General features: G+C 40.0%; 1 protein-coding gene across 1 annotated transcript; it reads left to right on the top strand.

Moving 5' to 3' along the window:
* The first annotated feature begins 677 nt into the window (after positions 1 to 677).
* Positions 678 to 23,968, top strand: nox5.S (NADPH oxidase, EF-hand calcium binding domain 5 S homeolog). The gene is made up of 16 exons (XM_018254549.2): positions 678 to 1,023; positions 1,125 to 1,275; positions 1,929 to 2,139; positions 3,453 to 3,687; positions 3,767 to 3,920; positions 8,249 to 8,424; positions 14,238 to 14,420; positions 14,965 to 15,097; positions 16,274 to 16,413; positions 17,873 to 18,190; positions 18,798 to 18,842; positions 19,670 to 19,794; positions 20,720 to 20,804; positions 22,200 to 22,299; positions 22,968 to 23,134; positions 23,445 to 23,968. Exons 1-16 carry the CDS (start codon positions 877 to 879, stop codon positions 23,574 to 23,576), a joined length of 2,502 nt encoding a protein of 833 aa, XP_018110038.1. The 5' UTR covers positions 678 to 876; the 3' UTR covers positions 23,577 to 23,968.
* The last annotated feature ends 1,850 nt before the right edge of the window (positions 23,969 to 25,818 follow it).

Here is a 25,818-nt window from a genome sequence, read left to right as displayed (position 1 = left end):
TTCACTAACTTCGAGTGAAGGATTCGAAGTAAAAAAACTTCGAATTTTTGTGCTCCTCGACTATCGAATTGGCGTAAAAACGCTGCGACTATTCGCCATTCGATAGTCGAAATACTGGATCGAGCGCAAAAACGCTACGACTATTCGCCTATTCGATAGTCGAAGTACTGTCTCTTTTAAAAATACTTCGACTGCCTACTTCGCCACCTAAAACCTAACGAATTGCTTTAAAAGCCTATGGGAAAGTCCCATAGGTTTGTTTTCCAAGTTTTTGATCGAATAAAAAGGCACTCGATCGAATGAAAATCCTTCGAGCGAATATTTGATCGAGCGCCTATTCGCCTGGCGAATAGTCGCCAATTCGACTATTCGCCAGCGCGTAAATTCGCCCGAATTGCCTATTCGATTCTATTCCCCAGTTGAATTTCGAGGGATTTAACCCCTCGAAATTCGACCCTTGATGAATTTGCCCCTACCTCTCAGGCCATGCCAAGCCTTTGGTAAATCAGTGGTTAGGTCAGTACAGTAGAATATACTCTTGCAAGCCTTGTTGGCCTTTATTCATACACTTTGTGGAGATGGTCACACAATATTGGCTCTCAGTTGCTGAGATTTCTGAAATTGTATTGGAAAATACTGGACTGTCTATTGACATGGTCCTTGATAAATGTTCAGTAACTTCTATACTCAGCAGGGTACCTACATTAGCTCCCAGTCTCCTTGTGGGTTAGCAGTACTTCCTTAACCAGTATCACTGTGCAGGTCATGCTGTAGCACAAATACCATCCCTATACACAATTGGTTGCATATATGAGCCCTTGAGATGCTAGTAGGGATGTTGGAACAAAGATTTATATTTTCTCCTCTGAGCAAGGAATGTTCTTTATATTCCTTTTTAGAACCATGTCTACGGAGGATGACTCCAAGTGGTTGGAATGGGTGACCAAGCAGTTTGAGAACATTGCTGGGGAAGATAAAGAAATTGACCTGGAAGAATTTAAGACAGCCCTTAAAGTTAAAGAGGTAACTTTGCAGGTCCTACAGTTTTCTAGAATAGCTACCAGAAAATTCTAAGACCACTGCCACTGAGCAGCTTTCCCTCTGATCCTGTCTGTGCTTTTCAGTCTTTTTTTGCAGAGCGTTTCTTTGCCCTGTTTGATTCTGATGGGAGCGGCTCAATCAGTCTGGATGAACTGCTGAAGGCTCTGAACCTCCTGATACATGGGAATGAAACAGACAAACTCAGATTCCTCTTCCAAGTTTATGATGTAGACGGTAATTCTTCTTGAACATATTTGCTGGTTGCGTCACCTAGACACCAACAGGCTCCAGGAGCTTGGGTTTAATACACTGGAAGATAAATTCACCTCTGAAAGAAAAAAGTAGAATTCTGATCTATTAGTATACACATCAAGAATAATTATTGCTTAGATGGTCTTTTAAATGCTCTCTCATTGCTGTAAACCTATGGGATCTAGGGCACACCACGACCAAGCAACAAAGTGTGAAATATGAAGAGCTCACCTGTGACAATGTTGTATCTAGGTGCTCTGCCCCAGACCTGCAGCTTAGAGAGGCAAACAAAACCACAATACATTTAGGCAGGCACTCAAGCAGATCCCATGAAAAGCAATTTAAAGGAAAAGTAGATTTTTTTTTATTATTGTCTCATGCGTTTCATGCATGATAGGCCTATAATTAGATGCCTGTGTGCACAAAATGAGTAAGGCTATGGTGTGTTGAAAACTAAGACATAAATTTATGTTAATTGCACTGACAGCAATTTAGCATTACGTTGGGCTTTTAGGTTTCTATCTATATATCTACATTACCTAAGAAAGAATAGACTAGTCTGCTGCCATTCTCCAGATGTAAATCCATGTTTACATAGGACTTCTATCAAATTGGACTTTCATGAACCTTTCTAGGGAGCGGTTCCATCGACCCAAATGAGCTACATACAGTTCTGAAATCCTGCCTACTGGAGAGCGCAATCTCGCTGCCTGAAGAGAAGCTGGATGACCTGACATTGGTGCTGTTTGAGTCTGCTGACAAAGACCATAGTGGGTCCATCACATTCCAGGAGCTGAAGGAAGAGCTAGAGCGCTTCCCAGAAGTCATGGAGAACTTAACTATAAGGTGGAGAAGTGGCTTCCCTTTTGTAATGGTTCCTAAAGGGTTTAACATGAAACAGATCAACCCATCTATTTAAGGGGGTAACTGTCAAATTCATGGTAGTGTCTTCCTATTGAACCTACGTTTTTCAGCTGTAACTTATAATATGTAAGAGCCATGAATAATATACCCTTATCCGTGCATTATGATGACTCATGGAAACTTTGTATTATAAGTAATAATCTACTTTAACCTTCCCCATGCTGGCCTGCCGGTACCATAGAATCTACAATTTAAATTTCAAACTAATCTAAGAGAGAAGGCAAGTTGCTCTGCAACACCTGGTCCATATTGTGCCAACCTCCAATTACCATAAATATGTAGCAGTAGTAGTAGTAGTAGCAATGTAAGATTTCAATGACCTGTATAAAAGCTTTCTTAATAATATAGTCATAGAGCCTCTAAGTGACTTTTAATATCCTTATATCTGATAACAGTGGTACCATATGCTCTATAAATCATTCAATTTTACATACAGTGTATTGCTGTAGGTACTGTATATATACATTATGTACAGAAGAAGCAATGTAATATGTTATATTTGGAAATGACAGAGCTCAAATATTAGAGGTGTTACAGCATGTAAAGTCCTGGCAAAGCACATGTATCCCTTCACTTCTATAGACTTTGTGGCCAAATTTCTAGAAAATGTACTGGATTGGATTCAGGTTGGTAATTTACCTGCAGGGAACACAGATCAGTAAGTTTTGGGTTCTTCAAACAACTTTAGATTCCATATGCTCCTTGCACCTTGTGCAATAATTGAGTAGCTCTTAAAAACAGAGACTGGCAACCAATCAGTGCCGCTCTATATCACAGAGACAATAAAGCACAAATCAATTGGGATTTAATCAGAACCATGTGATTTCACAAAGGAAGAATAAAAAACATCAGAAATGTCACTGCTGCTAACTGATGCCTTGGTGTGTCTGTCAATCATTAGAAATTCTCATAAATGCCCCCAGTGCTGTGGATCCACCTGAATGTTTTTTCTTATTTTCTGCAATCCGCAGACCTAAAACCACCTCTATCCTATCATCAATAATTTTACACTAGCACAATATGTCTCTAAACTCTTAACTGTAGAGCAGTCAAAATATATTTCCTATTATATCAAATAATTTAGTTTCACTTTCACTTTATTTTCTATATAAAACATAGGGCCACTAATGATTCTGCACAGTGGGGCGCTACCATAAAAAAAGGCTCTGTATAGCCTGAAACTTTGCTTATCCAGGTCCATATCTGTATAATATATCTTTGACTTTCCTTACTAGCGCTGCTAACTGGCTGAAGCCTCCTGCTGTCCACAAGACAAACCACACACCTCGCTACCTGACAAAAACCTACTGGCACAACAACCGCAGTAAACTGCTCTTCATGTGCTGCTACTGGTGCCTTAACGTCATGCTCTTTGCCCTAGCAGCAGTCAATCACGCCAATCTTGGAGGGTGGATCATGGTAGCCAAGGGTTGTGGTCAGTGCTTGAATTTCAACTGCACTTTCATTGTGGTGAGTATACATACCGAAAAGGAATCCCAAATAAATAAATCCCCCCACCACTGTTTAATGCCCAAGAGTGTTTCCTCAGGTGCTGATGCTGCGTCGGTGTCTGACATGGCTGCGCACTACCTGTGTTGTACGTTTCCTACCACTGGATCAGAATGTCATTCTGCATGAGCTGATTGGATATGTTATCTTTCTTCTAACAGTCGTTCACACAGCAGCTCACGTTATTAATTTTAGTAAGTATATCTAGCAGTTTGTTGCTGGGGGTTCTGTGGCCATTAACTGTATAACACTCCAGACATGAATGTGGCTCCTCAAAGCTCTCTTTTACCACTAACATCACCATTGCCATCAGAGTCACTCCAAATACTGTTCTTCAAGGCTTAAGTCTTCCAGAGCAGCCTTTTATGAAGAATGTTATTCCCATGATGCACTTAGAGGTGCCATATTAGAACTATCGCAAAAATGAAAATTTAATATACACTTCATTATACTGAAATAAGAAACTTTCTAAATACAATCAATTAAAAATTCTGTACCATTTCTGAAATAATCAAGTTTATATTCACTATTCCTCTCTCAGCATCTGTTTCTCCTCATTCTATCTTCATTCAGAAGTTGGGTGTCAGATGAATGATCCAATATATCTTATAGGGAGGCTCCTTTTGCCTAGAAGATGTATTAGAGCTCATTCTATTAAAATCACCAGACATCACGTCTCTCTACATGCAGAATTTGTGCAAAAGGCAGTTATTTTGTTTGTACTGAAATCAGTTATTTGAGTGAGCTCTAATACATCTGCTAGGAAAGGAGCCCCCCTCTAAGATACATTGGATCATTCATCTGACCCCCAACTGCTGCATGAAGACAGAATGAAGAGAAACAGATGCTGAGAGAGAAATAGTGGAGACAAACATGATTATTTCAGAAACAATGCAGAATTTTTAATTGATTGTATTTAGAAAGTTTCTTATTTCAGTACAATGAAGCTTATATTACATTTTCATTTTCGTAATAGTTCCCCTTTAAGCTGCCATGCTGCTATCATCTAGAATGCTGTGCTCCAAAGCTTACATCTTTTAGTGTGTTTTTCCATGAAGACTAGAATAGTAATTTACGAATGCAGCTGCAAGTGCAGTCAAGCTAAAAATGTATGCAAATGTTGTGCGTGTTGACGCCATTCATTAAATTAATTGATTATGTTTAGAAAGTTTCTTATTTGCATGAGATGACGTTTATATAATGCTTTAGTTTTCACAATTGGGAAGGAAATGTTCAGTATAAAAGTAAAAACAGATAGGTGCAAAAAAAAATGTTTCTAATATAGTTAATTAGCCAAAAATGTAAACTAAAAAGACTGGAGTGACTGGATGTCTAACATAACATAACAGAACACTACTTCCTGCTTTGCAGCTCTCTTGGTTTCCACTGATTGGTTACCAGGCAGCAGGCCTGGACTGGCAACCTGTGCATTCTGGTAAATGCCAGAGGGGCTGCTGTAAGTTGCCATAGACAATTACTATTTATTGAGCTGGTGAGGGGCTGTTTGGGCATCTGTGTCAATAAAATGCCAGGGGCTATTTTAATTCTCAATCCAGTAACCAAACAGTCACTTGGGGGGGCCGGGGGCAAATGGGTCCTAACTTTGCTTTTGAATCTGAGCTGAATGCTGAGGATCAATTGTAGGGATGCACCGAAGCCACTATTTTGGATTCGGCCGAACCCCCGAATCCTTTGTGAAAGATTCGGCCGAATACAGAACCAAATCTGAACCCTAATTTGAATATGAAAATTAGGGGTGGGAAGGGGGAAAAATTGTTTACTTCCTTGTTTTGTGACAAAAAGTCACGTGTTTTCCCTCCCCACCCCTAATTTGCATATGCAAATTAGGATTCCGATTCGGTTCACCTGGGCAGAAGGATTCGGCCGAATCCTGCTGAAAAAGGACTGAATCCTGGCCGAATCCGGAACCGAATCCTGGATTCAGTGCATCCCTAATCAATTGCAAAACTCACTGAACAGTTATGTCCCATGTGGCCTCCCTTAAAGTCACTGACTAACTCAGAGTTAGAGAGCTGAAAACCAGGACGTTCTGTTATATTATGTTAGACATCCAGTCACTTCAGCCTTTATAGATTAGATATTTTACTAACTAACCATACTGAAAACATTTTTTATTTTGCACAGCCTATCTATTTACCAGGTTTTTATTTTTACGCTGAACTATTCCTTCAAAGAAGGTAGCAGCCGGTGAATGTGGAATGCCTTTAGGTTCATGTCATGGATTCCTCCAGTATCAGACTGGGACACCAGGGGCCCACCCAAAAATCTTAGACCAGGGGCCCATCAAAAGACCTTACATCAGGGGCCCACTCTCAGTACTATTATAATTCCTCTCCTCACGCAACCTCTATTCTGCTAGTCTCTTTTCTTTACATGCTATAATCTATTATTCAATCTATTTAGACTCTTTGTTCTTATAGAAATAGGGAATGGCCAAATGTTTTGAAGCAGGAGGGTCCACTGACAACTGGGCCCACCGGGAGTTTTCCTGGTATCCCTGTGGGCCAGTCCGACACTGGATTCCTCCTTATAATTACATAAATAAATCAATTCTGCAATGCCAGTTTATGCCGGCAGTTGGTATATTACACTTAATCCAAAAGGAACCTACATTATTCTACAAGTCAGTTGCTTATTAGGAACATAATGCATACAAGCGTCAAATGAAACGCCTAAGAAAGCAAATGTAACATTTAAAACATAGGGGTACTCTACTGAGTTTATACCATTTTTTTTTCTTTGGTTTTATTCTTGTTACTAGGAAAGTAAATGAAGAGACATTTTTTCAGTGGTAATTAGAGCTTTTAGTGACTAAACATCTCACTAAATACATTCTCTATGGTTAGTACGTAGCAGTTTTTCTTTCTGAATCTGTCTGTCTGAACTAGCACAGTTTGCTTTGGTAATTACACATTGTAGAAACTGTCTCACATAGCAGTGTGTGTCTGGTTGTTACATATTTCATAGGAAATGTCACAAAGCTGTTTATAGATTTTGTCAGAGCTAAAACTAGAGTTAGGCAGTAGAGGCTCTTTTTTTTTGGGAAGGCTTATTGTCGTATGTACTGCAGGTCACTGTATGAGGTTTATCATTAGACTAAATCCTCGTTTTTTTCACCCTTCCTGTGCCAGCTGTCTATGCATGGCATTAACTCTAATGATAGGGTTCGACCATGGAAAGGATACCAATTTTAGTAGGTGTCACAGCCCCTTGGCTCTAACATTGACAACATTGTTATTTGGGGAATGAGCTCCCTCAGTAAATCCATATCCAAAGAATACATAACATCTGTGATTTTCAGAGAAAGGGTCTTTCTGTAATGTGAAGCAAAATGTCTAAAATATACAACTACGCATTCAAGCAAATATGGATTCTTGGGGATAGCCTGGAATGTCCAAGAATACATAACACCTGGGATTTTCAGATAAAGGGTCTTTCTGTAGTGTGAAGCAAAATGTCTAAAATATCTACACAACAAATATGGATTCTGATTAGCTATTGGTAGCACCTATGTAGACAAGAAGCCTACAAGAGGCTCTGTTTGGCAGCACACATTGTTTTTATGCAACTTAAACTTGCCTCCAAGCCAGGAATTCAAAAATAAGTAGCTGCTTTGAGGCCACCGGGAACAAAATTGAAGGGGTTGGTAAGTAACATGCTCCTTAAGAACCACTAGTTGGAGATCACTGCTATAGAAGAACAATAAAGAACTGTTACTCGAAGGAAATGACAGGGCAATTAGGGTGATACACTACTTGTATTTATACAACTCCCCAACACTGCTATGTGTTTCCAGAGTTAAAAAAGCAAACTGGTTTTAAATCCAGCCCCCACCTCTACAACCTTATGTTTCTACCTGGTGTATGAGTGCTTTCCCTGTACACTGGGTTATGATAGGCCAGAGTACCACTACAGTGTTGACTTGGTTTGCCTGTTTGCCTACTTGTAAGCAGAGCACCTATATTATCAAGAACACATAATACTGACACTAGAGACAATGAAGAGGTGTTAGAGTGTGGGTTTTCAGCACTGGGCAGTGGGTAATCCTGCAATAGCTCATAAAATATAGCACTGCATCTTAAAAATTAGGGATGCACCGAATCCAGGATTCGGTTAGGGATTTGGCCAGGATTCGGCCTTTGTCAGAAGGATTCGGCCGAATCCTTCTGTCCAGCCGAACCGAATCCGAATCCTAATTTGCATATGCAAATTAGGGGCGGAGAGGGAAATCGCGTCACTTTTTATCACAAAACAAGGAAGTAAAAATGTTTTCCCCTTCGCACCCCTAATTTGCATATGCAAATTAGGTTTCGGATTTGGTTCGGTATTCGGCCGAATCCTTCGTGAAGGATTCGGGGGTTCGGCCGAATCCAAAATAGGTGATTCGGTGCATCCCTATTAAAAATGTTATATATGGTCCTCTCTGGTTCAGGCATCATCCAATCAGTATTTGTTGTTACCATCGTAATCATTCCTATATTCTAATCCATTCTCTCCCTAGTAAATCTCACTGAGAAGACTGGTGCATATAGATTTTGGGAATATCTCCTTACTATAAGGCCGGGCATCGGCTGGATAAGTGGTACAGCATCCATTACTGGGATTCTTCTGCAGCTCCTCATCTGTCTGATGTTGCTGTTTTCCAGTACCTTTGTACGCAAAGGGGGCTACTTTGAGGTAAATCCCACTAGTTGAAACATAGAGCATGTTTTTACGAATGAATGTTTTTAAAATGAATCTAAAGCTTTTTGTGCCATGGGTGAGACTTCCTTCAGATAGGGCAATCTAGTGATGCCCCCTTACACGTGGCAAGAAGAACAGATTTTTTATTCAAATTAATTCTGATTGGATCCCTAGGTGATTTCTGCAAACTGACACCCAGTTGGCAATAAATGCAAAGTTTAAAACAAAGCGTCCGTATCTGAACATATATGGTCATTCAAAAAGAAAGGTTTTATTTGATATTTCTGCTTTTTAGAGTGTGTGTGTGTATATACTGTATATATATATATATATATATATATATATATATATATATATATATATATATTTGTAACCCAACCAGAACCAAACCACTATGAATATTTAATACCATATTCTGAAATCTGCATATAAATCTCTTTCTAACATGGAAAAATTTCTAACTGGAAAAATTATTGTATGTACAAAGGACCTCAGGCAATAATAAAACTGGCCCTCTTTGCATCATGATCCCAGCCATTTAGATAAACAAAAATACCTTAGAGCACTGCACAGTGACCTGTAGGAACCTATGGCAGGAGAATGCACATAAGCAACATCTATGAAGCTCATTCCCCCTCTCCAGCTAGAAAATAAGGCAAAATAAGGCTAATGCCTCCAGGAAAAGAAATGTTCTGAGAACACAAAAAGCTATACTGACTGATAAGACTGTTTAAAGTATTGAAATAGAAGATACATCATACTTCCTAGATCCTTGCTAGAATTAAATATTATTTATTATCTTCCTTTAAGCAGTCAGTTTACTGGGTAACAGGAAGGAACAGTGATTTGTGGTTTATCTGTAGGCCCTTGGAAATATACAGGAATAATTTATAGTGATCTTGTTGTGGCATGTTAAGTCCACATACAAATATCAACTCCCTTTTCTCTTTGAAGCCTTTCACAGTTACAATTCAGATTAATGTGAGCCTTGTATTTTTCTGATGCTACTAAACCGTGAAATAACTGTCGTCAGTTCATATGCAAATCAATAATACAAGAGATAACACATGTTTAAAAGCTGCCTGTGACAAGCTTGATTAGCAGGGAAATCCATGAATTTTGTAGGCAAAATATTAGTCAAGGTATATTGCCTGTGTCTCATCTAGATACATTGCAATTTCCCACTGCTCCACAGTATATGTGAGAAATTATTAATCAACAGTGTCAGCTATATGTGCAGTTGGCTGGATAATGATGATGATCATTGCAGGCTTTCTAGCATATCCCCAATCATTGATCATCCCCCTTTATGATAAAATCCTTAGCAAAATGGATACCCAATTATTTTTCCTGATTCCAGACAAACATACAATTCTATCTTGTAAAATGCACCAATGATATTGTTATGTCTAGAACTTCAATTTATGCTCCTTCATACAAGTCACAGTTAGTGCTGGATAGGTGGACCGGACCATTGCAGTATTTGGTAGGGGTTTGGAGTAGCCTAGATGAGTAGGCTAGGGGGTCAATCTTTAAAGAGACCCCCACGTGAGTTTACTAATCAGTACAAAAAAAACCTCTGCAGTCTTTGCCATTTTTCCCAAACAGGATTTAAACACAAAGAAAAACTTTAGCAGCTTTTAGGTGCCAAAAGGCACAAGCAATCTTAAAGGGATTCTGTCGCTGGAAAACACATCAGGTAATCGTGCTGCTCCAGCAGAATTCTGCATTGAAATCTGTTTTTCAAAAGAGCAAAAAGATTTTTTTATATTTAATTTTGAATTCGGACATAGAGCTAGGCACGTTGTCAGTTTCCCAGGTGCCCTCGGTCATGTGACTTGTGCTCTGATTAAACTCAGTTCCTTGGTAGATGAGCACTCACTGCGACTCTTCCCATTACATTGAGTAGGAGAAACAATAGCTTATCTGAAAGCAGTTCCATTGTGCAGAGCTGGCTCTTTCTGACCACAATGGCACAATGACCTGAGATGGCTGCCTACTAGGGATGCACCAAATATAGGATTTGGTTCAGTATTCAGCCAGAATTCGGCCATTTTCAGCAGGATTTGGTCGAATCCTTGTGCCTGGCCGAACCAAATTTTTTTTACCCTCCCCCTCACTGATTTGCATATGCAAATTAGGGTTCGGTTCAGTATTCAGCCGAATCTTTCTCAAAGGATCCAGGGTTCGGCAGAATCCAAAATAGTGGATTTGGTGCATCCCTAACGCCTACACACCATATTACAGATATAAAAATGCACTTGTTAGTCCAGGAATAAAAATGTGTCTGGTAGACTGAATTATTACTGAATTATTTGTAATGTAAACAGTATAATTTAGAAATAAAACTACACCATAAAAATCATGGCAGAATCCCTTTAAATTGGCCCATTAATGCTCAACATACTTTTGACAATACAGCCCACTGTGAAGCTGGCCATACATGCCCAGTTTGGCAATAGGGATGTAGCGAACTGTTCGCCCGCGAACTAGTTCGCGCGAACTTCGACCGTTCGCGTCCGCCGAATGTTCGCGAACGTTTGGGAACGTTCGCATTTTGAGTTCGCGTTCGATTCGAATACAAGTCGTTCGACCATCCGACCATTCGAATTCCTTCGACCGCTAAAAATCGAACGATTTCCATTCGTTCGAACGATTGTAAGCATTCGATTGAATGAAAAGCATTCGATCTAATGGCTTCGATCGTTCGATTCGAATGAAAATCCTTCGATCGAACGATTAAAATCCTTCGATCGTTCGATTCGAACGATTTTAGCGGGTGTTCGAAGTTCGCGAACTGTCCGCGAACGTTCGCATTTTTTGCCGGTGTTCGCGAACGGCGTTCGCGAACACCAAATCGGCAGTTCGCTACATCCCTATTTGGCAACCATGCTGCCCAACAATCTGGGCATCTGTCTGATGTTGCTGTTTTCCAATACCCTGGTATGCAAATGGGGGGTACTTTAAGGTAAATCCCACTAATTGATTGTTGGGGTGTTCAACCTGAACACTAGAACAGTACAAAGGTGACCATGCACATGTGTGACCCCTTGCATCAAGTTTATTAATTCATCCTTTGTCCCTTTCTGTTTCTACTTAATAGGTCATATAAAGCAAAAATTCCAAAAATAAATGAATAGATCTTAAGGGTGGAACTTCTCAAAATGTAAAAAGAGTGCAAGTGCTCAGATCTTAAACCTCCAGGCTAGAAAAGGTTTAAAAAAGTACATATCACATTGATTGGGTGGGCTGGCACAAAACCGGACCGACAGAGAAGTTGTGCAGTTAGGCTCTAGCCTATGATTAAAGGGCACGTAAAGGCAAAAAAAAGATAGGTTTTCTTTAATGAAAAAGAAACCTATCTTAAATATACTTTAATTAAAAAATGTGTACTGTTTTTATAAGAAACCTGACCGTATGCAGTGAAATTCTCCCTTCATTTACTGCCGTGGATAGTAATTGTCAGATGGTCCCTAACTGCTGAGCAGGGAAACAATCATACTTATGAACAGCAGGGGGAGCCCCCGCCTTATTCCCAGCCATGCAGAACTCAAGCAGCTTTGTTTATGACGATCCCTAAGCAGCCCAGATCACACTGAACATGTGCACAGTCTTAGTCTTGCAAAGATGTTTAACAAAGTTACAAGATGGTGACCCCCTGTAGCCAACTTTGAAGGCATCAATTATTTGTTTGATTAGGCTTGTGGTGCAGTAAGTTCATGTTTATATTTAGTATACAAAATACAGCATTTCTAGCCTTCTTCTATTTTAGACTTTACATGCCCTTTAAGTGCCCCTTTTGGCATAAAATAAATACTTTATTAATTCCACCACTTTTCTGTTGGTCCGGTACTGTGCCAGCCTACACAATCAAGGTACTAAATCAGGAGTGTCCTAAATCAGGGGTGTCTAAAAGGTAGATCGGGATTTACCAGTAGACCTTTTGTTGGTGATCAGTAGATCTCAAGACACTGTCAACAAACAGCTTGACTGAATTACCCTTCAGTTTTATTCTCTTCATTCAGATATTTATTCTAAGGTTACATAAATAGTTGTTTTTTTTAAATATAGCAATATAAATTCTTATAGATCAATATAATATTTAAGTAATATTTTCCATGGAACAGAATGCTAACGGTAGATCATAATCTGACAACATCATCATCTAAAAGTAGACCCTGCGTTAGTAAAGTACGGACTCTCCTGTACTAAATAGGTCAGCCACCTTGAAAGTTTTGGACAGCATTGCCTACTTCAGGGCTGACCAACTGAAAGTCTGCGGACTGGATGTAGCTCTCCAAGAGGTTTTTATAGCCAACAGCCTGTGCAAGGGTTTACAGAGGTCTTCTAAAACAAGATGCAGTGGGTTTTGCTTCTGTTTTAGCTATTGAAGCAACCAATATCTTCTTAATCAGAATCAGAAAAAGACTAGCCAGGACTCCTCAACAGTGCTTAAATAATATTGCATTTTATATTTCAAAAACTACGATTAAGGTCTGTTTTAGACTGAAACTCCCCTGAGAGACCTGCCTGTGCTTGGTCTGTTACATACTGCAGAGGCACCAGGGATAGATGGTAGCACAATGACCACAAAGAAAGAAAGAAGAGGTATTTATTGGAGAGTTCTTCATGCAAATTGCTGCAAATACAATCTACTTGTGGGAATTTTTTATGAGGGCAATTTAAGATTTTATGTGTGGTGTTGAGTCAATAATCATATTCTTTAGTTCCTGGGTTATGGTAGGAAAGGCATTTTATTAGGCTCATCAACAGTTACAATTACTTATACAGTATGTGAGCTACTTATTCAGAGAGCATGCCCATACTTTATGTCTCTGCTTAGCAATTACGTCCCTGTTGCTGCAGGCTGGTTAAATTCAGTCCTATAGATATAAATAGGCATAAATTGTGTGATGAGGCTGCTACATGCTACTGGTTGAATTTGGCTACAGCTATTTTGTTAAACAATATGCTGATTTTTTTATTCCCATATGCAGCAATGTAGTAAATCTACAGCTTGCACAGCATGTACAGGGTGGATCACTGGTACAGGGGGCAGGAGGATGAAGCTGTTGCTTGGTCTGCCCCCCATGAGGTCAACCAGGAACATGGTGCACACAACAATTGCATTTATCAAGTCCCGCTTTTTCAGGGACAGGAAGCCTGGTTGCAAATTCATTTAGTAACGCCATTGGTATCATGCAGGATCATCAAATCTGTGGATCTAAAGAATATACAGTGTCTATCTGGGTATTTGTAAGGTATGCAGCACATACTGTGGATCTCTGGGTCTATATAATATGAGGAACATTAGATTTGGATCTATAGAGTATGCAGCACACTGTAACTCAATAAACATGCATTGTTGATCTGTGACTCTATAGAGCAGTGATTCCCAACTCGTTTTGAAGGTAAGTTTTGGTTGTATAAAAACCAGGTGCACTGCCAAACAGAGCCTTAATCGTGGTTGACAATAGGGGCTACCAAGTGGCCAATCACAGCACTTATTTGGCACCCCAAGAACAATTTTCGTCCTAGTGTTGCTGCGCAACTTCTATAACTTTTGAATGTTGCTCACGGGTTTGAAAGGTTGGGGATCCCTGCTATAGAGTATGCACCACATGCAGTTTGGATCTATAGAATCTGCAGTACAAACAATGTGGTTCGGTGGACATATAGATTATCCAGTGCATGCAGTTTGGATATAGGGATCTGTAGTCTCCCCTCACATAAAATTTTTTTCCTATAATCTGTTACTACAAACACTGTGCAGGGATTTTTCCTGTAACAGTTTCATTGCCTTTCAGGTGTTCTACTGGACTCATCTGTCCTACATTTGGATTTGGATTCTCTTATTTCTCCATACACCAAAATTCTGGAAGTGGTTTTTGGTCCCTGGGCTTCTGTTCCTCCTAGAGAAGCTGTTTGGGGCAGCCGTGTCACGTACTGGGGATGTGTACATTTCAGAGGTTAATTTGCTGCCATCTAAGGTACTCCAGCTTCCTAGTTACTTTATGTTTCCTGATGATATACTGTACTGAAGAATATAAAATCCAACTCCATAGCTCTCCCAGGCTACTGTGAGTTTCCACTCGACAGTGCGGGGACTACAGGGGGTACAGTGCTACACACTGGATCACATGGACCCCAGAAGACCCAGTGGGTACAATATATGTGTTCTTTACACTAGGTTTAGAAAATTGCCTTATAGTAGTGCGTTTTCCATCAAACATGCAATTAAGGGATAAGGCCGGATGAAGAACCTGTGATCAAAAATATGGTGGTTAGGTAGGGGTGTGCAAATTGGGGTTATAAACAAAACAGTTTATTTCACACTAGCACCCATGGGCATCCAGTTAGGCTTTTGCATGGTATGTCTGAAATATTATGGGTGATGCTTACAGCTCAGAATAGTATAGATGGTAGTGAAATATCTCTGGCATTACTCTTGCACATGACTGTTTGATATAAACGTCTGCATCTCTAGAGATTATTCATATTTCTCCATCTTTCATTTCTCCTGTTTGGCTGAAGGTGACACATCTTGTCATTAAGAGACCACCATCTTTCCAGTTCAAGCCAGGTGACTACATATACTTGAACATACCAGTAATTGCCAAGTATGAGTGGCACCCGTTCACCATCAGCAGTGCCCCAGAACAGGCAGGTAAGGATATTTAGATCAGCTGATCATGTTGCCAGGGCTTCAGAGGAAATAGAGCACAGAACCCTTGTCAATTCATGGTTGTTTGAGGTGGTAAATGATTTCAACAGAAGTTATGTTGTGTCAATATCCTACTATTTTCCCCATTATAATGATAATTCCTATTTTCTCTTTGAATCTGATTAATGAAAATACTGGCAGATGAATGTTATTTTCTTATTGAGTTTTCCCACCGGTGTTTGTGGAAGTGTTACTTACTCAGCTTGCCTAGAATGCCATTGTTGGTCACTATCTTCTAGGGTCCAATCTCACAGCAATTAAATATAGGTAGTACCAAATAGGTTTCTAGATAGGCAGAAATAAGGATGGGCTGATGGCAATGCCCTAGGCTTGGGCCCACAAGGAGATACTTTGCTATTCTGATAGGCCAGCCCAACACTTTTATTGTGCTTTAATCTCTTATAAGAATCCAGATGGGCAGATGCCACCCCCCCCTTCCACTCTGCGTTGGAGTAGATCAAAGAGGGGCCGCATCACTAGCGCAATGAATGCAGTAGCACTCTCTGCACTAGTGGAGCCGAATTTCCAGGTTGAAACCCGAAAATTCGTCTTTTAAAGTTACAAGAGGCGGCTTTCTAACAGTAACTGGCACTCGCTGCCGTCTGATGCCAGAGGAAAACCAGAGGAGTTGACAGTTCAGCATTACTCTACAGGAAAATATGAAGATACTGTAGCCCTATAATAGAAAGGGACAGCCATTGAAACCCCAAGCAATCTATTATTTATTGTTCGGGGTAAAGGAGAGCGTAATTCTAAGCAAGATATTACAAAGCAAAATCAGAATAGTTCTTTATGTCCTTGTTCTGAGCTAATTGACTGGTTCCACTTGAAGCAAAGACATTGTCACTACTACCAACACAAGTGACTTGTTACTTCTAAGGACAAGTAGACATCATGCTATGGAGGTTCAGAGGGGGCTGCAGCTCATCATTAGAAGCATTCTGCTTGACTGTATCTCAAATATAGAAAGCCATAGCCAGTAGAACAACTGGGGTAAAATAATGTTCATTATTTTCCTTCAAATATCAACCTAAACCCCTTGTCCATAGGTATGCACCTTGTTGATTTTTGCTAACTTTTTATCTGTTCGCATCATATTGACATTTCCTTCCTCTACAGACACAATCTGGCTGCACATCCGTTCCTTGGGACAATGGACAAACAAATTATATGAATATTTTCATCGCCCACAAACTGTTCATAGACATGAGACAAAAAGACAGACCCTCGCTCTGAAGAATGGACAACACCTCAGTCAGGTTAGTAGAAATTACATGAAATGTTCCCATGAAATTGGTTGGATTATCCTTTATTTCCATACATTCTGTTCCCATGCTGTACCTAATAAATCCTTTGGAAGTCCTCATTTGTCAGCCAGTTGGATGAGAAAAGATGATAACAAACTGCAGTGTGTGTCTTGTACTTATATGCTTAACTGACAGGTATGTAGCCTATTATCGGTAATGTCTGTGAAGTAAATTACCCAAAACATGCAGAAAATATATGCAATATTATCTAAATCTTATCAGAATGGCAAAAACTCAAAAATGCGAGGTTTTTTTTACTATTAAATCCAAATTTTTGGTGAAAATTATTTTCAAGATTTATTATACCCCGAGGATGCAAAAAGTCAGAATCTGAAAATTTGCCATCTCAGACCTGCCGAGGTTGTATATAAGTCAATGGGAGAGGTCCCTATACTATTTGGAAGTTTCTGCGGGCTGCGCTGAAATTAGTCTGAAAATCCGACTATTCCGGCTTTTTGGGCAGAAATCCGAAAAATTCTGACTTTTCGGGAAAAAGCCCCAAAAAAACCAAGCGATTTGGGAAAAACCTCAGAAAAAATTGTACGATTCGGGTTTTCGCTCGATTTTATTGTGTTTTCCCCAATTTGATTAAATCGTGCATTTTACATATTAAATAAGGTCAAATTGTGGATTCTAGTTTGGCCGGACCGTTTTATTTTAAAAAATCTGAAAAATTCTGACTTTAGGGGAAAAAAGCCAAAAGAATCAAGCGATTTGGGAAAAACCCTCAGAAAAAAATTGTACGGTTCGGGTTTTCACCTGATTTTATTACCGGATCCTATTGAATCGTGCTTTTTAAATTGTGGATTCTAGTTTAGTCTGACTTTTTTATTTTTCAAAAATCCAAAAAATCGGATTTTGATAAATAACCCCCTTAGAGTCTGAAATTTCCGCTCAGTATCATCAAAAAATTCCACATTTATGCACCTTGTGCTGTATTCTATACATAACCAGTAGCTGTCTGTCCATGTTCAGCTTAAGTGCCATCTAAACCCCTCGTTACATACATGCTTCCACCAATCAGGATACTCTATGCCTGTTTCAGGGTATGCCTAGCTTCTTTCACCAATCAGGAAGACAAACAACCCATGTATTAACCCTCTGCTGCCTCGCTAAGGCCCAATATGGATCTTCACATTATTAGTATCATTTATTCTGTTTTATGAGATGATCAGAAGAGTAAACTTGTATGCAGGGGGGTATCTCTCATGAGGCAAAACCCTACATCAATCAGCCGTCCACAGAAAAGGTTCCATGAGCCTCAATGGAGATAAAGCGCTTATTGTTTAGCAGAGAGAAGTGTAGCACTTCTAAAAAACATCACCCCCACCTATCAATGATTTTTACATGTATATAATTAAATACCTCTCTTGTCCATCCGCAGACTGTAGGGAAATTATTTGTCTTTTAGGAGCATCTTTTCAGCTCAAGCCATATTTGTGAGGCAGTTGCAAGCAATGATGATGATCAGATTGAGTTGACTTCTTACCGACCTTGTAGAAGCCCCCAGGGGGAGGAAGTACGTGTAAGTTTGGATGGAACAGGAAGTGTTCAAGGCCAAGAGGTATGGAAAAAAATAAAACATTTAGGCAATCAATACTGGGAAGGGTACATACTGCCCACAATAAGGCAGAGGTCTTTTAACACAAAGATATGTGAACTACTTCTGGTTAGTTACGATTTTTTAAGTCAAGTAGGGCTTAAAATATCCCGCTTGGACATTATCCTATAGGGCCCAGTGAGTTCCTGATACACAGTATCATGTAATTTAAGATATATTTGGTATTTGTGTTGTTTATTCTGTATTTGTTTATGTACGTTAATGTGAATATGAATATGTCAGGTTAAAAACGTATGCTTTTTTTGGTTTTAATTGATCTAATCCCGTTTAGCGGAACTAAGTTTAAACTAAATGTTTGCAGGATCATTAGGCACACTTGAGTAGAATAAATATTGGATGCCAGTCTGATTTAAAAGAAAAGGCTAAGAAAAAATCAATACAAAACATCTGACTGGTGATATGTAAATGAATGTAATTCCCATGTGATTCTATAAATACTAACGGAGATGCAAGTGTAGCACTGCACAAATGAATCAGGTAGAAACCACACAGTTATGATACATTCTCTATCCATAAATAAGTGCCCTAGGAATGCACACCTCCCAATTGTCCCGTGTTACGGTGGACAGTTCCGATTTGGACAGCTCAACTCGTAGTCCCAGATTGTTACTGAAATCTCCCGACTTTCTCTTTTGATCTCCTGCACTGAACTGTCAGAAGAGTTTCTAAAACTTAATTGGCTTTTGGTTCTGAAATATTTTGCATTTATTTGCAGATTTGCTGTAAGGATAGTGACAACCAAAGATTATGCAACATTAAGGTAAAAACCTTGCATTTGGAATGTGTTATCCTAATAAGGGAAAAGGGTGGTATTTGACAGTGAACATTCTTTGTAGTGTGTTATTTCCCCAGCGTATTGTATGATTATATGCCATAATTGCTTAATTCCAAATGAATTAAGCCTTAAACGTTAAACCTTTATTCATGTCTTGGCAATGGAACTAAACCCTAAAAATGAATATGGCTATAAATGCCATATTTTATATACTGAATTTATTGTACTGGCCTAAAGTTTCAGCTTCTCAATAGCAGCAATGATCCAGGACTTCAAACTTGTCACAGGGGGGTCACCAACTTGGAAAGGGTCTGTGACACTCACATGCTCAGTGGGCTCTGAGCAGCTGTTGAGAAGCTAAGCTTAGGGGTCGTCACTAATTATCAAGCACAAAATGAGGTTGGCCTGTAATATAAACTGATGCTACAGGGCAGATTATTACATTCTGATGCTAGTTGCACTGGTTTCTGTGCTGCCATGTAGTAATTATCTGTATTATTTACTAATCAGCCTTATACTGTGACATTTCTATTCTATGTGTATTGTATATTGTGAGTGGGTCCCTAAATTTAGTAAGTGACAGCAGCACAGAGCATGTGCAGTGAATCAGCAGAAAAGAAGACATGGAGCTACTGGGGCATCTTTGGAGACACAGATCTTCCCTGCTAAAGGGCTGTGGTTGTCTTGGCCTGGTACAGAAGCCCAAAACATAACGTTTAACATTTCTAGCTATTTAAGCTTTAGTTCTCCTTTAAGAACTACAATTTTAATGCGTATAACCTTCTAATCTGTTTATAATCTCCTAATTTTAGTGTTACATTGATGGACCCTATGGAACACCAACTCGTCGGATCTTCACATCAGACCACGCGGTGCTGATCGGAGCAGGCATTGGGATTACTCCATTTGCATCAATTCTACAGAGCATCATGTACAGGTTCTCCCTTCTCGCACTGACCTCATCTATGCACCTCTGGACATAGTTGGTTAAACAAATACTTAAACAGAGATAGGTTGATAGCACAGGATTTAGAGCATAGACAAAAAAAAATTACCAACTGCCCCTCTGTTATTAATGACACCCAGTTGATCTATACCAGGGGTCCCCAACCTTTTTCACCCGTGAGCCACATTCAATTGTTAAAGGATTTGGGGATCAACACAAGCATTGAAAATGTTCCTGGGAGGTGCCAAATAAGGGCTGTGATTGGCTATTGGTAGCCCCTATGTGGACTGGCAGCTACAGGAGGCTTTGTTTGGTAGTACACCTGGTTTTTGTGCAACCATAACTTACCCCAAACCAGGAATTCAAATATAAAAACCTCCTTTGAAACCACTGGGAGCAACATCCAAGGGTTTGGGGAGCAACATGTTGCTCGTGAGCTACTGGTTGGGGATCACTGATCTATACAGTGGGCTGCCATAATAATTTATGCTGTCAAGGTGCAAGCAGTTTTTTTTTAGCAAGGTGCAAATCTACAATATGTTAGTAGATAAGATTTTGCAGAAAAAAAGTTACAGTTAATTTCTCTAATTTGCTGAACATGTCTCTCAGTAGTTTACCAACTGCAGTAATATGTAGGTAACAGATCAGCTGAACAAAATGGAATTGCAATATATATTGCCAGGGGTTTGTAAAGTAGAATCATAACCCAAACTTGCCCAGGTGGAATACGATAAAACTTTAAGGCATCTGTACAAACAAAGTAAACATGTTATTGGTTGATATAACAGCAAGTTTATTCATGCAGTAGGCCTGAACAGAAGTTTGCAACAACTGGAAAGTTCTACCACTGAAGTTGTCTGTTCGCTGGTATTCTTCTGTGCGCTAATCAGCACCATATGGTTCCACTACTCCATAGATATCGCATGAGAAAACAGAACTGTCCCAGCTGCCACTATTCTTGGTGTGAGACCCTTAAGGAAAACGAAATGAACCTGAGGAAGGTGAGATGGTCCCCGTGAGAAGTTCAGTCACTTGTTGGACAGAAGTTACTGTGTCTGCTTGTCAGACCCTCATTCTTATGTGCCTGTTTCATTTCATTATTTTTAATTGATTACATTATTCTTAGGAAAATATAATTTTTTTTTAGGATACTGTGAAATGCACACACTTATATGATACTACTGCATGTCTTCTGGACAAAAGTATGATGGCTCCCCAGGAAGGGAGTAGTATAAATCCCTGTTCAACTACACAGCAGCAGATCACCATCAAGCATGCTCATGCAGGGTCATATTCATATTGATTTTTAAATGTTGCCATCCCCTAGGATCAGTTCTTATTTAGAGAGAATCCATTTCGCCAGATCTAATAGTGAGATAATAGAAATGTTAACGTTGGAGCCAGTAATCTCCAGTTCAGCATGTAGTGCCCATAAACGTAGTGGCAGCCTCATGTCTGTTGGCCTGTGGAGAAATGCAGGCTGAGAATCCACTCCAATCAGGGGCGTAACTACAGAGGAAGCTGACCCTGCAGCTGCAAGGGGGCCCAAGAGGTATAGGGGCCCCATGAGGCCCTAATCAATGTACAATTTTAATAAATATTGGTAAAACTAGACATTTTGAAGGCATGAAAAATAATTTGCTGTGGGGCCCTGTAATTAGGGTTGCCACTTGTCAGGTTTTGACCCGGGCAGCCCGATATTTTGAAGGCTGCCCGGGTCAATACTTCCTGCCCAGTTTTCCAAATAAGGTAAAGGTGGCAACCCTACCTGTAATATCTAGTTACACCACTGACTCCAATGATAAAAATTAGCCCCTTCCTTGCCTGCATCTGGTCTCATTATCATGGGCAGGCACAATCGGCAGATTTTGGCTCCAAAACGAAAGAGTTGGCATTTCAGAGCTGAAATCCGCTGCATGTACCTGTGTCTGGGCCGACGAAAGGAAGGGGCTAATTCTCAATGTAGGAGCAGGTTCTCCTCCAAGATCCGATACGCATGGCACTAACCTTAGGCCTCAGCCACCCTGGGCTGATTCTCAGCCTATAAATAATGCACGCCGAGAATCAGCCCCTATGCTTAAATGAAAGTTCTTATTTGCCTACACCTGGAACCGCTGTGCCACTCCACCGAATAAATATCAGTTCCGAAATCCATACTCATGGGTTTTAGCTCCGAAATCTACTTCATGTGTCTGCTGCCGGGCTGACGCTGTCATGGAAACTGTTATGAAAAGCAATAGGACATGATGGTAAAACCACTACATAAGGAAGACAATAAAAAGGCATGGCCAAACCATATATAAGCATTATAACTTCTTTTTATATTACATTGGCAGGTGTAAATTAATCCTTAAAAAAGAAACAATTGCTATACCCTGGTACATGTTTTCGAACAGGTGGACTTCATTTGGATCAACCGAGACCAGAAGTTCTTTGAGTGGTTTGTGAGCCTGCTAACTAAGCTTGAGCTGGACCAGGCTGACGAGGAACCAGATGGTGAGAGCAAATAGAGTGGTTTTAACAAGAATATGAATTTCTGCAGGATTATATCAGTAACAGTTGTTTATGTTTCTGACTTCAAAAAACATGCTCCCTGCATTCATTAGCCATTAATATGCTTTAGAGGTTGCCTAGAGTAGAGTCCTGCAGAGGGTCGTGTACCCGTGGGTTACCCGCAAAAAAAGCAGGTACCCTGTGGAATGAGGCTAGGATTTTCAGGTGTGGGTATAGATGCAGGTTGTGGGTTGGGTTGCGGGTCTCATCTAAATTTCTTATCTTATGTTATATTGCCTATATTTTAGTTCTTTTAAAAATTGACAAAACTTGTTTTGATGATGTCACTTCCTGTTTGCAGCAACATCACTTCCTGTTTGTAGGTGTTTAGCGGATTTCGGGTCAGGTTTGCGGATAAGGCAGTTGCAGGTCCGAGTCGGGTAGCGGATCATAGTGTGTTTATATGCGGGTTGCCGTTTGGGTTCGGTTTGGGTCCAGGTCTTAGAAATGGGTTCCGCGCAGGACTCTAGCCGAGAAAAACTTTCACAAAGCCTAAATGCTTTCCTTATTTCGTGCAGAACCAACAGGGCACAAAGTTTAAGAGACAAAATGCACTATAGGAGGATATAATGCACTATACAGGTTTCTAAAACGTGTTTTGCAAAACATAGGCCGTTTCCTGGAGATGCACATGTATATGACATCGGCACTCGGCAAGAATGACATGAAAGCCATTGGCCTGCAGATGGCATTAGACCTTCTGGCACAGAAAGAGAAAAGAGACTCCATAACTGGACTAAAAACAAGGACACAACCAGGACGTCCAGACTGGAACAAGGTAACAACTTCTGTATGTCCCAATATCTTAACCGTAGCTCTGCAGATATTACTGCAACCCCAGCACGAGCCCAGGGACATATTTAGTAAGGTGGCAGCAGTATAACAAGGACTTTTTACGATCATTCTATGATCACTTACTGAACGCTATTCCAACTGGGCTGCTGTACTACTGGGGGCTGTGTGTAAATGCTACAGTAATTATAGCTATTTTGCATCCAAATGCAGCTCTCTGAACACTTGGACTTATTCCTTTAATGATACCTTCTACCTCTTCTCTCTAACGCTTCTCCTTACTTTGCCTTTTGTAGGTATTCCAGAAAATTGAGCAGGAGAATAAAGGCAAAGTGCAGGTGTTCTTCTGTGGGTCTCCAGTGCTGGCCAAGGTTATCAAGGCTCATTGTGAGAAATTCAACTTCAAGTTATTCAAGGAAAACTTTTAACAAACAGCCTCTGTTTAGCGATAAAATAATGTATACTTCTGTGATTCAAAGGAAGAAAAAAATGAAAGGAAAAAAAATCTGTAAGTCATTATCTACTGGACTGCTACTATGGCATGGTATGGAGGGATAAAAACATATATTGATAATATAGTGTTATATATAATATAGTTTTTTTTGCTCTAGCTTGCAGTGTTTTGTTTGTTACATACGTATGTCCATCGGAGGCGAGAAATTAACAGGAGCTGCAATAAATTTACATAATTATATTCCTTCAGTTGTGGACCATTATCAGAACTGAACCTGGAGGGGGCTAGCCTGAAGCCCGTGAGTTCGGGCCAACTTGCGTTCAATGTCTTCGTGGCTGTGGGGCAGCCTATGTCCATTATGCCCACGATCTTCTACTACACCATTTCGTACACCAGTGCATGCTCTTTTATATAATTGTACTGAACCTGCCTCACCTACTTAGATGATGTCCATGGTATATAAATGAAGGAGCACACCGGGTTAGGGTCAGGTGTGGGCGCTGCTGGGCCTATTTTGGGTCACTAGAGGGGACCTCTTCCATCATTCATGGAGGAGAAGTTGGCAATACAATTCTATTAAAGTATAAAGTACAGGTACTATAATAATAAAAATTGAGGTATGCCAGATATTGAGAAAAAACACCCAAAATACCATAAGGGGCCTATTTAATAACTCTGAAACGTCTATTGTTTTCACAAATCTCTATAAAAAAATTTTTTTTTTCTATTTCTTCAAGTAAAAGTTGTCAAAGTCCTATAGAAATCAACGGGCGCTGCGCTGATCCTATTGGAACTTCTAGAGATTTTCTTATTTTATTTTTTTTAGATAGGAATTCTCCAAAAAAAAAATTTAATTTTTAGATGTTTCAGAGGCATTTGTATTTTTTTCAGTGTTTCCCCCCCCCCCGCAAATTCTTAGGGGCAGATTTACTAAGGGTCGAATATCGAGGGTTAATTAACCCTCGATATTCGACTAGGAACTAAAATCGTTCGACTTCGAATATCGAAGTCGAACGATTTAGCGCTAATCCTACGATCGAACGATCGAAGGATTATTCGAACGATTCGAACGATTCGAACGATTCGAAGGATTTTAATACAACGATCGAAGGAATATCCTTCGATCAAAAAAACGCAGGCAAGTCTATGGGGACCTTCCCCATAGGCTAACATTGACTTCGGTAGCTTTTAGCTGCCGAAGTAGGGGGTCGAAGTTTTTCTTAAAGAGACAGTACTTCGATTATCGAATGGTCGAATAGTCGAACGATTTTTAGTTCGAATCGTTCGATTCAAAGTCGAAGTAGTAGTCGAAGGTCGAAGTAGCCCATTCGATGGTCGAAGTAGCCAAAAAAACACTTCGAAATTCTAAGTTTTTTTAATTCGAATCCTTCACTCGAGCTTTGTAAATGTGCCCCTTAAAGTTTTAATAAATTCTGTGGTATTCATGGTTTCAAAGACCTCTAAAACCACTAAAATGGGAATGTTGATAAATCTGCATCTAAATGTTGCAGTCCCTCCAAGACAATTCTTGCGACCCACCAGGTGAAAGATTAACAGTCTACCTAACTCCTGCTTGATCAGGTAGTAAGTACAGGGCTCCCTTTCTACTAGCTAAATTATATGCAGCTGAAGGGTATCTAAGTGCCTGTCCTGTTTTGCCTACTTGCTATCTGCACCCAGTATGCTATTAGTCTATGGGACTTGTGCAAATCTTGGCGTCTCTGATATCTTGTGCTTGATTACGCCTGAATGGTTGAAAAGCATGACAAGTTGTGTCATTTTTTTGCAGTTTTGCCAACTGGCAGCAGCTCTACCCGTCAAAGTGACAGTATAATAAAAGTCTCTAGTACCCAGTTGTCAGACATTTTTGTTTGAAGTCCCTTTTGGAGGTTAAATTTTTTTGCCATGGAACCCCTTTCAAGGTTGCAGACCTAATAAACATTGGTGTATTAATCATTAAGCCATGGTTCCTAGAATATCTAGGACAGGAGACCCCAACCTATTTTACCTATGAGCAACACTCAAATGTAAAAAGAGCTGGGGAGCAACATAAGCATGAAAAAGTTCCTGGTGGTGCCAAATAAGAGTTGTATTTGGTAGCACCTATGTGGACTGGCAGCCCACAGGAGGCCCTGATAGGCGCACACCTGTTTTTTGGCAACCAAAACTTGCCTGGAATTCAAAAATAAGCACCTGCACATCTGGGCCACATCGCT

This window comes from Xenopus laevis, chromosome 3S, assembly GCF_017654675.1.
Source record: "Xenopus laevis strain J_2021 chromosome 3S, Xenopus_laevis_v10.1, whole genome shotgun sequence".
NCBI classification, from domain to species: domain Eukaryota; kingdom Metazoa; phylum Chordata; class Amphibia; order Anura; family Pipidae; genus Xenopus; species Xenopus laevis.
The sequence above is the reverse complement of the archived record's forward strand: the minus strand, read 5'-3'. Positions and strand labels throughout refer to the sequence as shown.